General features: G+C 41.5%; 1 protein-coding gene across 1 annotated transcript; it reads left to right on the forward strand.

The window, feature by feature from the left end:
• The first annotated feature begins 450 nt into the window (after positions 1 to 450).
• LOC138645485 (uncharacterized) lies at positions 451 to 10,401 on the forward strand. Its single transcript, XM_069734843.1, has 4 exons — positions 451 to 861; positions 5,844 to 5,967; positions 8,757 to 8,818; positions 9,889 to 10,401. The coding sequence occupies exons 1-4, from the start codon at positions 507 to 509 to the stop codon at positions 10,209 to 10,211; spliced, it is 864 nt and encodes a 287-aa protein (XP_069590944.1). The 5' UTR covers positions 451 to 506; the 3' UTR covers positions 10,212 to 10,401.
• Positions 10,402 to 12,513: the final 2,112 nt, after the last annotated feature.

The raw sequence follows: 12,513 nt of genomic DNA on the forward strand, positions 1-12,513 counted from the left end.
GAGCACACTGCATACATGAAACTTAATGACAGTCTGCAGTGAGCCGCTGCCAATGGGACAATCTGACCCCCCCCCCCCCCTTACATACCGTAATTATTGAAAAATGTAAAAAAAAATTAAAAACAAAAATACCCAAACATAACATAAAAGTTGTCATCACCACGCTATTCCCCAAATACAAATAGTGAAATAAAATCTAAAAATATTTTGATAACCGTAATGGAGTGATGCTGTAATGCTGCGGACACCAGACATAAATTAAGTTGATCGAATCTGAGCAGCAATTCCACACACAACCTTTGGACAGGGGTGGCGCTGTTTTTTTAAAGGAGAACCAAAGATCAGGGACATATCACATGAACCACTGTATCTGAATTATGTGGTTTCCCTTTAAATGCATGGTTCTGTCCCCGAATAATCTGCTGATCTCTTCTCCGCCTTTTTTTCCAAAGTTACTTTCACTTTTGAAACTGAACGTATTGGAGCAGCTGCAGCTTTAGCTGACCATGTATTGTCCAAAGACCGGGGGGTTTAAGATGGCGAATGCGTCTTTATCTCCGTGGCAGATCGTTACTGAATACTACCCGGGTCGCACTTTGGGGAACATCAACAACGGAATCCAGAGAGTCCTCCTGCAAGTCTTCGGGATGCTCGGTCAAGGGAAATCGTCGCTCATTAATTCTTGCCTGTGTGTAATGAAGGGCGGAGGATACAACAACACGGCGCCTTCTGGCTCAAATCATGGAGGAATGACGATAGAGAGAAAGGAATTTGAACTGACAAACCATTTGGTGATGATCGATAACCGGGGGTTCAACAAGCTGAATCCAACGGAGGTGCTAGAGATGAGCGCCCAGTTCAGTAAGTATTCAGAAAGCGCCTAAAAGGGGTTAGGTGGCACCTCTCACATCCGCATCTGGAGGTGATACATGTTATACATGTCACATCTATAACTGGCAGGTATGTGCAGACGTCATGTCATCGTCACCACTCACTTCTACATCTGGAGGTGAGCAGCACCGATCATGTCACATCTACAGTCATGGCCAAAATTTTTAAAAACGACACCAAAATTCTATTTTCACATGATCTGCTGCCCTCTGGTTTTTATTAGTGTTTGTCTGATGTTTATATCACATACAGAAATATAATTGCAATCATATTATGAGTACCAATAGGTTATATTGACAGTCAGAATGAGTTAATGCAGCAAGTCAATATTTGCAGTGTTAACCCTTCTTCTTCAAGACCTCTGCAATTCTCCCTGGCATGCTCTCAATCAACTTCTGGACCAAATCCTGACTGATAGCAGTCCATTCTTGCATAATCAGTGCTTGCATTTTGCCAGAATTTGTTGGTTTTTGTTTGTCCACCCGTCTCTTGATGATTGACCACAAGTTCTCAATGGGATTAAGATCTGGGGACTTTCCAGGCCATGGACCCAAAATCTCTATGTTTTGTTCCATGAGCCATTTAGTTATCACCTTTGCTTTATGGCAAGATGCTCCATCATGCTGGAAAAGGCATTGTTGGGCGCCAAACCGCTCTTGGACGGTTGGGAGAAGTTGCTCTTGGAGGACATTCTGGTACCATTCTTTATTCATGGCTGTGTTTTTAGGCAAGACTGTGAGTGAGCCGATTCCCTTGGCTGAGAAGCAAACCCACACATGAATGGTTTCAGGATGCTTTACAGTTGGCATGAGACAAGACTGGTGGTAGCGCTCACCTATTCTTCTCCGAATAAGCTGTTTTCCAGATGTCCCAAACAATCGAAAAGGGGATTCATCAGAGAAAATGACTTTGCCCCAGTCCTCAGCAGTCCACTCCCTGTACCTTTTGCACAATATCAGTCGGTCCCTGATGTTTTTTCTGGAGAGAAGTGGCTTCTTTGCTGCCCTCCTTGAAACCAGGCCTTGCTCAAAGAGTCTCCGCCTCACAGTGCATGCAGAAGCACTCACACCAGCCTGCTGCCATTCCTGAGCAAGCTTGGCACTGCTGGGAGTCCGATCCCGCAGCTGAAACAGTTTTAAGATACGGTCCTGGCGCTTGCTGGTCTTTCTTGGGCGCCCTGGAGCATTTTTAACAACAATGGAAGCTCTCTCCTTGAAGTTCTTGATGATGCGATAGATTGTTGACTGAGGTGCAATCTTTGTAGCTGCGATACTCTTCCCTGTTAGGCCATTTTTGTGCAGTGCAATGATGGCTGCACGTGTTTCTTTAGAGATAACCATGGTTAACTGAAGAGAAACAATGATACCAAGCACCAGCCTCCTTTTAAAGTGTCCAGTGATGTCATTCTTACTTAATCATGACTGATTGATCGCCAGCCCTGTCCTCATCAACACGCACACCTGTGTTAATGGATCAATCACTAAAACGATGTTAGCTGCTCCTTTTAAGGCAGGACTGCAATGATGTTGAAATGTGTTTTGGGGGTTAAAGTTCATTTTCTGGGCAAATGTTGACTTTGCAAGTACAGTAATTGCTGTTAACCTGATCACTCTGACATTCAGGAGTATATGCAAATTGCCATTAGAAAAAATGAAGCAGTAGACTTTGGAAAAATTAATATTTGTCTCATTCTCAAAATTTTTGTCCATGACTGTATAACTGGCAGGTATGTGCAGACGTCATATCATCATCACCACTCACTCCTACATCTGGAGGTGAGCAGTACCGATCATGTCACATCTATAACTGGCAGGTATGTGCAGACGTCTTGTCATCGACACCACTCACTCCTACATCCGGAGGTGAGCAGTACCGATCATGTCACATCTATAACTGGCAGGTATGTGCAGACCTCATGTCATCAACACCACTCACTCCTACATCTGGAGGTGAGCAGTACCGATCATGTCACATCTATAACTGGCAGGTATGTGCAGACGTCATGTCATCGGCACCACTCACTCCTACATCTGGAGGTGAGCAGTACCGATCATGTCACATCTATAACTGGCAGGTATGTGCAGATGTCATGTCATCGACACCACTCACTCCTACATCTGGAGGTGAGCAGTACCGATCATGTCACATGTATAACTGGCAGGTATGTGCAGACGTTATGTCATCGTCACCACTCACTTCTACATTTGGAGGTGAGCAGTATGGATCATGTCACATGTATAACTGGCAGGTATGTGCAGACGTCATGTCATCGACACCACTCACTCCTACATCTGGAGGTGAGCAGTACCGATCATGTCACATGTATAACTGGCAGGTATGTGCAGACGTTATGTCATCGACCCCACTCACTCCTACATCTGGAGGTGAGCAGTACCGATCATGTCACATCTATAACTGGCAGGTATGTGCAGACGTCATGTCATCGACACCACTCATTCCTACATCTGGTGGTGAGCAGTACCGATCATGTCACATCTATAACTGGCAGGTATGTGCAGACGTCATGTCATCGTCACCACTCACTTCTACATCTGGAGGTGAGCAGTATGGATCATGTCACATGTATAACTGGCAGGTATGTGCAGACGTTATGTCATCGACCCCACTCACTCCTACATCTGGAGGTGAGCAGTACCGATCATGTCACATCTATAACTGGCAGGTATGTGCAGACGTCATGTCATCGACACCACTCATTCCTACATCTGGTGGTGAGCAGTACCGATCATGTCACATCTATAACTGGCAGGTATGTGCAGACGTCATGTCATCGTCACCACTCACTTCTACATCTGGAGGTGAGCAGTATGGATCATGTCACATGTATAACTGGCAGGTATGTGCAGACATGATGTCATCGTCATCACTCACTTCTACATCTGTACTGTTGATGTCGTATGCACAATCATCAGGTAAGTAAAGCAGAAACTCTCCAAAATCCTCCTAAAAAATGCAGTTTCCCCCCAGTTTCCGCTCCATAAGCTCTGCAAAAACTCACACCCTTAGGCTATGTGCAAACTGATTTTTTTTTTACGTAATCAAAAATGTCAAGTTTTTTTATGTGAACAATTTTAGAACACTCTCTTCTGAAGAGTCAAAAAAAACACCGGTGGGGAATAGCGCAGAACCCACCACTTCCACTAATTTGTCAGGGAGATGTTACTTAGCTGCCTCCAATCAGGACAATTATGCAATTGACTGATGAGTGATGGACTAGGCCAGGGCTGGTTCCACTACTAGGCCGGTGTTTGGGAAACTCACAGTGAGCATATGGTATATACACCTCCAATTCCAACACAAGGAATATATACATACATGCCCCGCTACGGTCACTGCCAACTCTGCAATAACAGAAAGAACTACTCGCTGCCACCACCAATCATTTATACAGGCTGATTGGAAGCCTGTTATATGTAGCGTATGGCTTCAGGGGTGCGGTTTACAGAGCAAGAGGAACAAAACTAATACATTTTATATCTGTAATCCGGAAAAGTAGGCAGCGTTTATAAAAAAATATACAAAGATGATATAAAATGGGAAAAAAACAATGCGGTATATACAATCACATGCAATAAAAGGGATGACAAAAGAAAAGTACTAAACCTCTGTCACAGAAATAGATCAGCGCTTAGTGGAGGGAGGTACTCCTTAGGAAAATGGACAGAACCTACAGCAAGCTATACCTTAGCCTAACTAATGACCAAACTCAAACTCTGATTTTTATTAGATCAAGGTTACGCCCACATACCTCCCCTTGGTGAACTCATATGGGGGCTGGTCGTCGGATGTGCTTGGTCTTTTGGAAGTTTATGAGATGCTCAACTTTCAGGATATCTTCACCCCTGAAGGTCCCAGGCAGGAGATATGGTTGTCATGTTTCTTATCACCATTTTACCTTTCTATAGAGATGAAACATGCAAACCATAGCATCATCCATCTGGTCAATATTAAGTTAGAAGTGTTAGAATGGCCTTACAGTGATGTAAGTGATTGTTCATCATTTCACTACGACACAGAAAATATATCTCCTATAAATATCAGATCGATGCAAACCCCAATATTCATCATTGGCCCAGAAGGTCTGAGATAATTACTTTGAACAGGGGAAGCTGATTCCTTTGAAGAGAGGAAGCCGCTGTACTTTTCTGTCTATGAGTATACGAATCCTAGGCTTGTTGGCTGGATCTCATCAGATCCCCCTGTGAAGTCTCAGCTCTTTCTCACTTCCCCAGTTTAAACTAATCCATTATGATCAATGTGAGGGTATTTTGTCCGCTCTCTGGAGATGTCTTTGTGAATTTTACTATATTTTCTCTACGACATTGAGTTTTTGGAGGAAATGTTAGATTTCTGAAGCAGTTTTGAAAAGATTATATTTTTCCTGAAGTGTTTTTGCAGCTTTTTAGTTGGACAGTGCCTAGTTTGAAGCTACTTCAAAGAAGTGACCTGCAGTTCCTATTTTCCCAACAGGCATTTTTCAAAACCTAAAGTGAAAAAAAACCTCAAAAGACTGAACATGTGACCAGAAAAGTGGTTGTACTATAGAAACCTATGTGCACATGGAGCTTTTCAAGCAGAAACTGATAGAAAACTCCAAATTCTCATCTAAACCACAAAACTCCTCAAAAACGTTGAGTTTGCGCTCAGTTTCTGCTCCAAAAACTCAACAATTTTTGAGCAATTTTTCAGGCATGATTTTGGAGTGGACTCTCAAAAAACTCTGTGCACATAATTTTAGGGTGCAGAACTGTCAAATTTGCTTGTAAATTTGTTGTGTCCAAAGTTGGCCTTGTATTCAGGGAAACCCCAGTAACATATAGGAAAGCTGAAGACCAGCTCTGCTATCAGACGGGTATTGGAGAGTGGCCGATAACTCGTCACTAATGTAGAAGAAAGTTGACTCCGACATCACCTGTCTATTCTCCCATTAGGGCATCTTCGGGAATTGGGGAAAGTGACCTGGACTGGAATATCCATAAGAGAAGCTTACAGAGTATATAAAGAAGAGCAAAGAAGAGAACCCACAGATCTTGTGGTCCCTGTGTTTGTACATAGGTAAGTTTTTTTTTTTTGCAATAATCAAATTTTTTTACTTTTATTTTTTTACTCAATGAACGGAGACATAGTGAATATCCAGAATAATCCCACACTGTAAGAAACAGGTGAGAATCACAGACCAGGATGTTATTATTATACATTTTTAAAGCCGCTGTTCACACTTTTCTGATTCTGATTGGAATGTGTCATTAGAAAATAATTGACTGTTAGGGTTTTGTGTTTCTTTTTTTTTTTAACATTTCTGGCAATTTATTTTATTATTCTTAATACTAGATGGTGGCCCGATTCTAACGCATCGGGTATTCTAGAATAGTATATAGCACAGGCCACGTAGTATATAGGAGCCATGTAGTATATAGCAAACAAATACTACATGGCCTGTGCCATGTGGCTGCTATATACATACATATTGTAGAATACCCGATGCGTTAATACAGGCCACGCAATATATAACAGTGGCCACACAGTATATAACACAGCCCACACAGTATATAGCAGCCACGCAGTATATAGCAGCCACGCAGTATATAACACAGGCAACGTAATATATTGCACAGCCTACGCAGTATATGGCAGCCACGTAGTATATAACACTGCCCACGCAGTATATAGCAGCCATAGTATATAACACTGCCCACGCAGTATATAACAGTGGCCACGTAATATATAGCACAGTCCACGCAGTATATAACACAGCACACGGAGTATATAACACTGCCTATGTAGTATATAGCAGCCATGCGGTATCTAACACAGCCCACGCAGTATATAACACAGGCCACACAGTATATAACACTGGCCACGTAATATATAGCACAGCCCACGCAGTATATAGCAGCCACGTAGTATATAACACTACCCGCGCAGTATATAACACAGCCCACGGAGTATATAACACTGCCTATATAGTATATAGCAGCCACGCGGTATCTAACAGCTCACGTAGTATACAGCAGTGTGGGCACCATATCCCTGTTAAAAAAAAAATTATTAAAATAAAAAATAGTTATATACTCACCCCCTGGGATCCACCGAAGCTCTGGCGATACGGGCGTGGCTGACGCCATCTTCCGTTCCCAGGATGCATTGCGAAATTACCCAGATGACTTAGCGGTCTCGTGAGACCGCTAAGTCTTCTGGGTAATTTCGCAATGCATCGCCGGGAATGGAAGATGGCGGCAGGCGCGAGCGGCTCGGCGGACTACGGAGGGTGAGAATAGCAGGTTTTTTGTTTTTTTATTATTTTTAACATTACATTTTTTTTACTATTGATCCCGCATCAATAGTAAAAAGTTGGGGACACACAGGTTTTTGTTTTTTTTTGATTCAAAAAGATTTTTATTAAGAATAACAATATAATTGACATATTACATTCTTGTTTTCAATAGGGGACACACAGGGTTAATAGCAGCGGTTACGGAGCGTGTTACCCGCGGCATAACGCGGTCCGTTGGGGAGTATGCGGTCATCGGGCACTGACTGCGGGGAGTAAGGAGCGGCCATTTTCTTCCGGACTGTGCCCGTCACTGATTGGTCGCGGCTGTTTTGCTGCGACCAATCAGCGACTTGGATTTCCATGACAGACAGAGGCCGCGACCAATGAATATCCGTGACAGACAGACAGAAAGACGGAAGTGACCCTTAGACAATTATATAGATTATTAAAATGCACATTAAAATGCACAAATTTGTATCCTTGCAATTATCACATTGGCCACTGGGGCAATTTTAGAATGATACTTCTTGACTTTTCAGAAGTCACATTGTCATTAAAGGCAGGATTACAATGGCAGGTAACACCTTTATACACAGGATCCACCAATCACAATAGGTGGTTACAGCTGATGCTTCACAATGAACTTTGCACTTGCTCATTAGATGCTTCAATACAAAAGATAGGGGCGGAGTCTCCTCATTGCTGCTAATTTAAATGTGCATTTCCTGAAACAGCAAGAAGTTAGAGCAGTGTTTCCCAAACTCCAGTCCTCAAGGACCCCACAGGTCATGTTTTCAGGATTTCCTTAGGATTGCGCAAGTAGTGGAAGTTTCATCAAGGCATCAGGAATTGATTCATCTGTGCAACACTATGGAAATCCTGAAAACGTGACCCGTGGGGTCCGTGAGGACTTGAATTTGGGAACTACTGAGTTAGACAATAAAAAAAAAGTCCCAGTGGCCGGTGCGAGAACTGCAAGATTTTGACTTAAAAAAAATATATTTTTGTGCTAAATCTTATATATTTCAAGAGTAGGCCATTTCCTAATTATAAATTCCCTTTAAGTTACATTTAGACGGGACCATTTTGGCCCATAACAAGCACCAGCAGGCTACAGTATATACGTACTGATTAGCACTTATTGGCAGAGGAGAAATTATGGGAACATATTGGAACCTAATATGATCATTCTGCGCTCATATAGCACCATTTTATCGGCAGCACATCCTCTGTGTATACCAATAATCATGATTTTTATGCCACATAAACCATCCAATCACCTGATAAATGAGTGTTTTGACCTTTTCGTCAGGTGATCGCTGACTTGATCAATGATCAGGAACTAGCACTCTTACGAAAGCTGGTTTGGCAATTGTAGTCTCAGGTTGTCGCACCTTTAGTTCTATGTTCTACGCCGTTCTCGCACTCATCCCGCAATGTTCTCGCGCTGCAGACGCCTTTCCTGAATTACGGTTATTTATGAGAAGTGATTCGCTCCTCGGTTATTTTTTTTTAGCATATTTTACTTTGATTGAGCAGAATGTGTCTGAAAGGAAACATTTTATTTCAGCTGCAAAACGGTCTGGGATGAAAATGCTGAGAAGTTACTAGCAGAGGTTTACAGCATCACGGGTAGGTGACCACTTTGCGGTTTTTGGTTAGACCTTCTTAGTAGATGGAGTGACGGTCAATATCACAGGTAGGTGTCCAAAACTCGATGATGCCATACAACATGGCTGCCAGAATGCAACATTGCACTACATCCCTCATTTCCAACTCCTCATATATCTAGGATTACTTCTTCTTCATAACCAGTAGGGTCTATATTCATAGGAATACCTATAACCATGGAATAATTTTTTTCCTGGTGATTTCTTTGTAGTTTTGATTAATTTCTGAGATAGGAAGTAGCCGGCTGATATCTACCGCTATCAGCCATATAAACTTTTTATTTTAGCGGCCGTCTTCGGCTCGGTCTCGAACCATGGCGACTTGATGAAAGAAGAATCTGTAGGAAGATCGATCTTGTGCAGCCTAGATAGGTCCACCAGGGTCTTCTCCGCTGTTATCTTGATAGTTTTCAGCCATCGGATTGCTGGTGTTCCTCTTCGCCGTGCTCCTTCTATTCTTCTGACCATGATGTCCTTCTCCAGTGATTACGCTATAAGCTACAAGGACAAATTCCTCTGTCACTCGGCCACCCAGAAGTTCTTCTCTGTTCCTTTCTTCAATTCTGCCTGGCAGTCAAGCACAGTGATAAAACTGCACGCTTCCTATAAAGCACTGCCAAAGAACAAGAGAAGTGTTGTCTGGGGGAAAAAAAAAAGATCTCGACAGAGGGAGGAAGGAGCTAACTTCTCGTCCTACTGGTTCTCAAGAGAAAAATAAACAGAAATAACTGTATTGGAAGGGCGTAAAACAACGGGACCTTTATTGGGGGGTGTAGTATGCAGACATTGACCCCATATCATAACTTAGAGGTCCTAGTCCATCACGATTGCTAGTTAGTGAGTCTAGAACAAGAAATATTTTTCATTTTGTCTTTTCTTCCTTTCATTGGTTTCCCAATTATTTGTTCATCCCAGTAATTTACCTGATCTCCATGGAGGGTAGGATGGTCCCAATTATCTTTATAGGTATCGTATTTTTACTCTTCTTGAAGCCAGATCCATTCCACTATGAGATTTTTTTTGTACTTACAGGAATTCACCCAATCATTGTCATCACACACTCGTCCTCCAAGAACTGTGGCGAATTTATTGAAAAGTTGAAAAAGTTAAAGTCAACTCACTTTATCACGTTGGAAAACTACACTGAGAAAAACCCAAAACCAAACCCCGAAATTGATGGCAAAATCGTGGAGTTCCTACAGACGTGCATTAAAGAAGCAGAGTCCAGAATTAAAAAGATGTCGGAAGAAGATCCATCTCAGAGAATAGTTCAACAGACAACTCAGCAGGTTAATGAGGAGGCAGCAAAAGTGAAGGAATCACGTGATCGACTGCAGAAAGTTCTGAGGAAATAGAGAAGTTCTGAAGGAACAGGTTATAAACCAGAGAAGCTAAGATAGCGGAAAAAAAGGACATTGAGCTTTTGCCTGTTGCAAGTGAGGCTTTATTTGTAGCTCGCTGTTGTGATACTTTCCTAGTCTTTTTCGCCAATTGTAACTTTTGATTCTTTTCTTTGCAAAAAATAAAACAAAACATTCACTTTTGGCCAAGATTTGTAGCCTTTAATACTTATCTTGGAGAGCATATCTTCTTTTCGATGCGACGCCATCAGTCTCCACCACCAGCTAGGTCCTGTTCAGGTTTGTGTGTGTTTTTTTACACTGCTGGACGTTTACATTTGTATGTCACAAAAAAGGTGTTCAAACGTAATCATTGGCGCAAAGGTGGTTAAAAAATGATTACCGTCGACTAGGTTTGATTTAGACATATGCTTTTTTTTTTAGAGAACACGCAGTAAATGCACCAGTCATGCATTATTCTCAGGATCTATCTTCAGGAGAGCACCGCTCCTCTGCCTCCTGCTTGCCGGGAGTCAGTGGGCTTCGGATGACTGACAGTTCGGCTATACGGCAAGGTTGAGCCGTTGGTCCAAACAGTGCACCCTTCCATGCTGCAAGAAAACCCCTTTAACTGTCTATGGCATATTTCCCTGGTGTTACATCACACATGTTCATTGTCGCTTGGCAGAGCCGTCTGCATTGATACAATGGGAATTTTCTTCCTGTAGTTTCCCCTTAAGTCCAGGGGAAAAACTTCTGCTCTTAATGTATATTTAGTACAGAGAAGCTTTCACTATAATCCCAAATTTTTACAATCCTTGATGGAACTGTACAATGGATGTGACAAGAGGAATGATATTTAGAAGAACAGATGATGAGCACCTGTAGAACAGAGAAGAAGGGGTAAATGCAGAGGTACCAGATCATTTTCACTTTCGCTCTGGATGTTTCCAGTAAATATATTTGTGGAATTTGTTCTGGGTGTGGTGGCAAGATAAAGGGCGTTATAAAAAAATATCTGCAGGTTGCGGTCAGACTTCTACAATTCTGTTTCTGGAGAAGCTGGGTGGCCAACAGCACAAAGAATAATAAGCGGAAAAATCCCTACATTTTTTTTATGAATCCTATAAAAAAATTAATGAAATCAGCACTTTGAAGTCGAAGAAGTACAATTTGGCCTTGGTCTCCCTACTGCTGGACCCCATGGCGGTGCCCATCACTCTGATCTCCAGCCTATATATATCACTGTTGTAATGTCATTTTCTAATGAAGACTTGTCCAAAATGTAAGATAGTTAAATTCCAAGTCAATCTGTGTCTCAACCAAGAGCAAAACTACAACTTCCAGCAGATCCTGGCAGCCTATGGTTGTACATTATATTAAAGGGAATAACTAAATGAATGACAGTTAGCTCCCGGTGTCTTCTGTGGTGATTTTCATCGGTCAACACTAAATAGGAAGATGATGATGAAACTCATGGTTTACAGGAATCAAATATATAACATTCAGAAGGTAAAAATACATCAAAGGCTATAGCCAAATAATACTGCCTGCTGTGCACAAGGATATAATTATACTGACTCCTGTGGACAAATATTGATACTTTAATACTGGACACAGATATAGCTACAATAAAATAATTGCTTATGACGTTATTCTCTTGTATATCAGGGGCAGTTTTATAGTAGTTATATTCTTGTACACAGGGTCATTATTATAGTAGTTATATTCTTGTACATAGGGGCATTATTATAGTAGGTATATTCTTGGACATAGGGGGAGTATTATGGTAGTTATATTCTTGGACATAGGGGCAGTATTATAGTAGTTATATTCTTGGACATAGGGGCAGTATTATAGTAATTATATTCTTGTACATAGGGGCAGTATTATAGTAGTTAAATTCTTGTACATAGGGGCAGTATTATATTAGTTATATTCTTGTACATAGGAGCAGTATTATAGTATTTATAGTCTTGTACATAGGGGCAGTATTATAGTAGTTATAGTCTTGTACATAGGGGCAGTATTATAGTAGTTATATTCTTGTACATAGGAGCAGTATTATAGTAGTTATATTCTTGTACATAGGAGCAGTATTATAGTAGTTACATTCTTGTACATAGGGGCATTATAGTAGTTATAGTCTTGTACATAGGGGCAGTATTATAGTAGTTATAGTCTTGTACATAGGGGCAGTATTATAGTAGTTATAATGTACATAGGGGCAGCATTATAGTATAGTCTTGTACATATGGGCAGTATTATAGTAGTTATATTCTTGTACATAAGAGCAGTATTATAGTTATATTCTTGT

Source organism: Ranitomeya imitator, chromosome 7 (genome assembly GCF_032444005.1).
Source record: "Ranitomeya imitator isolate aRanImi1 chromosome 7, aRanImi1.pri, whole genome shotgun sequence".
Lineage (NCBI taxonomy): Eukaryota > Metazoa > Chordata > Amphibia > Anura > Dendrobatidae > Ranitomeya > Ranitomeya imitator.

Coding starts and splice junctions, on each gene's coding strand:
- LOC138645485 (XM_069734843.1), top strand. CDS start 507: ATGTATTGTCCAAAGACCGGGGGGTTTAAGATGGCGAATGCGTCTTTA. Junction 862..5,843: donor AGAGATGAGCGCCCAGTTCA/GTAAGTATTCAG, acceptor TTCTCCCATTAG/GGCATCTTCGGGAATTGGGG. Junction 8,819..9,888: donor AGAGGTTTACAGCATCACGG/GTAGGTGACCAC, acceptor TTGTACTTACAG/GAATTCACCCAATCATTGTC.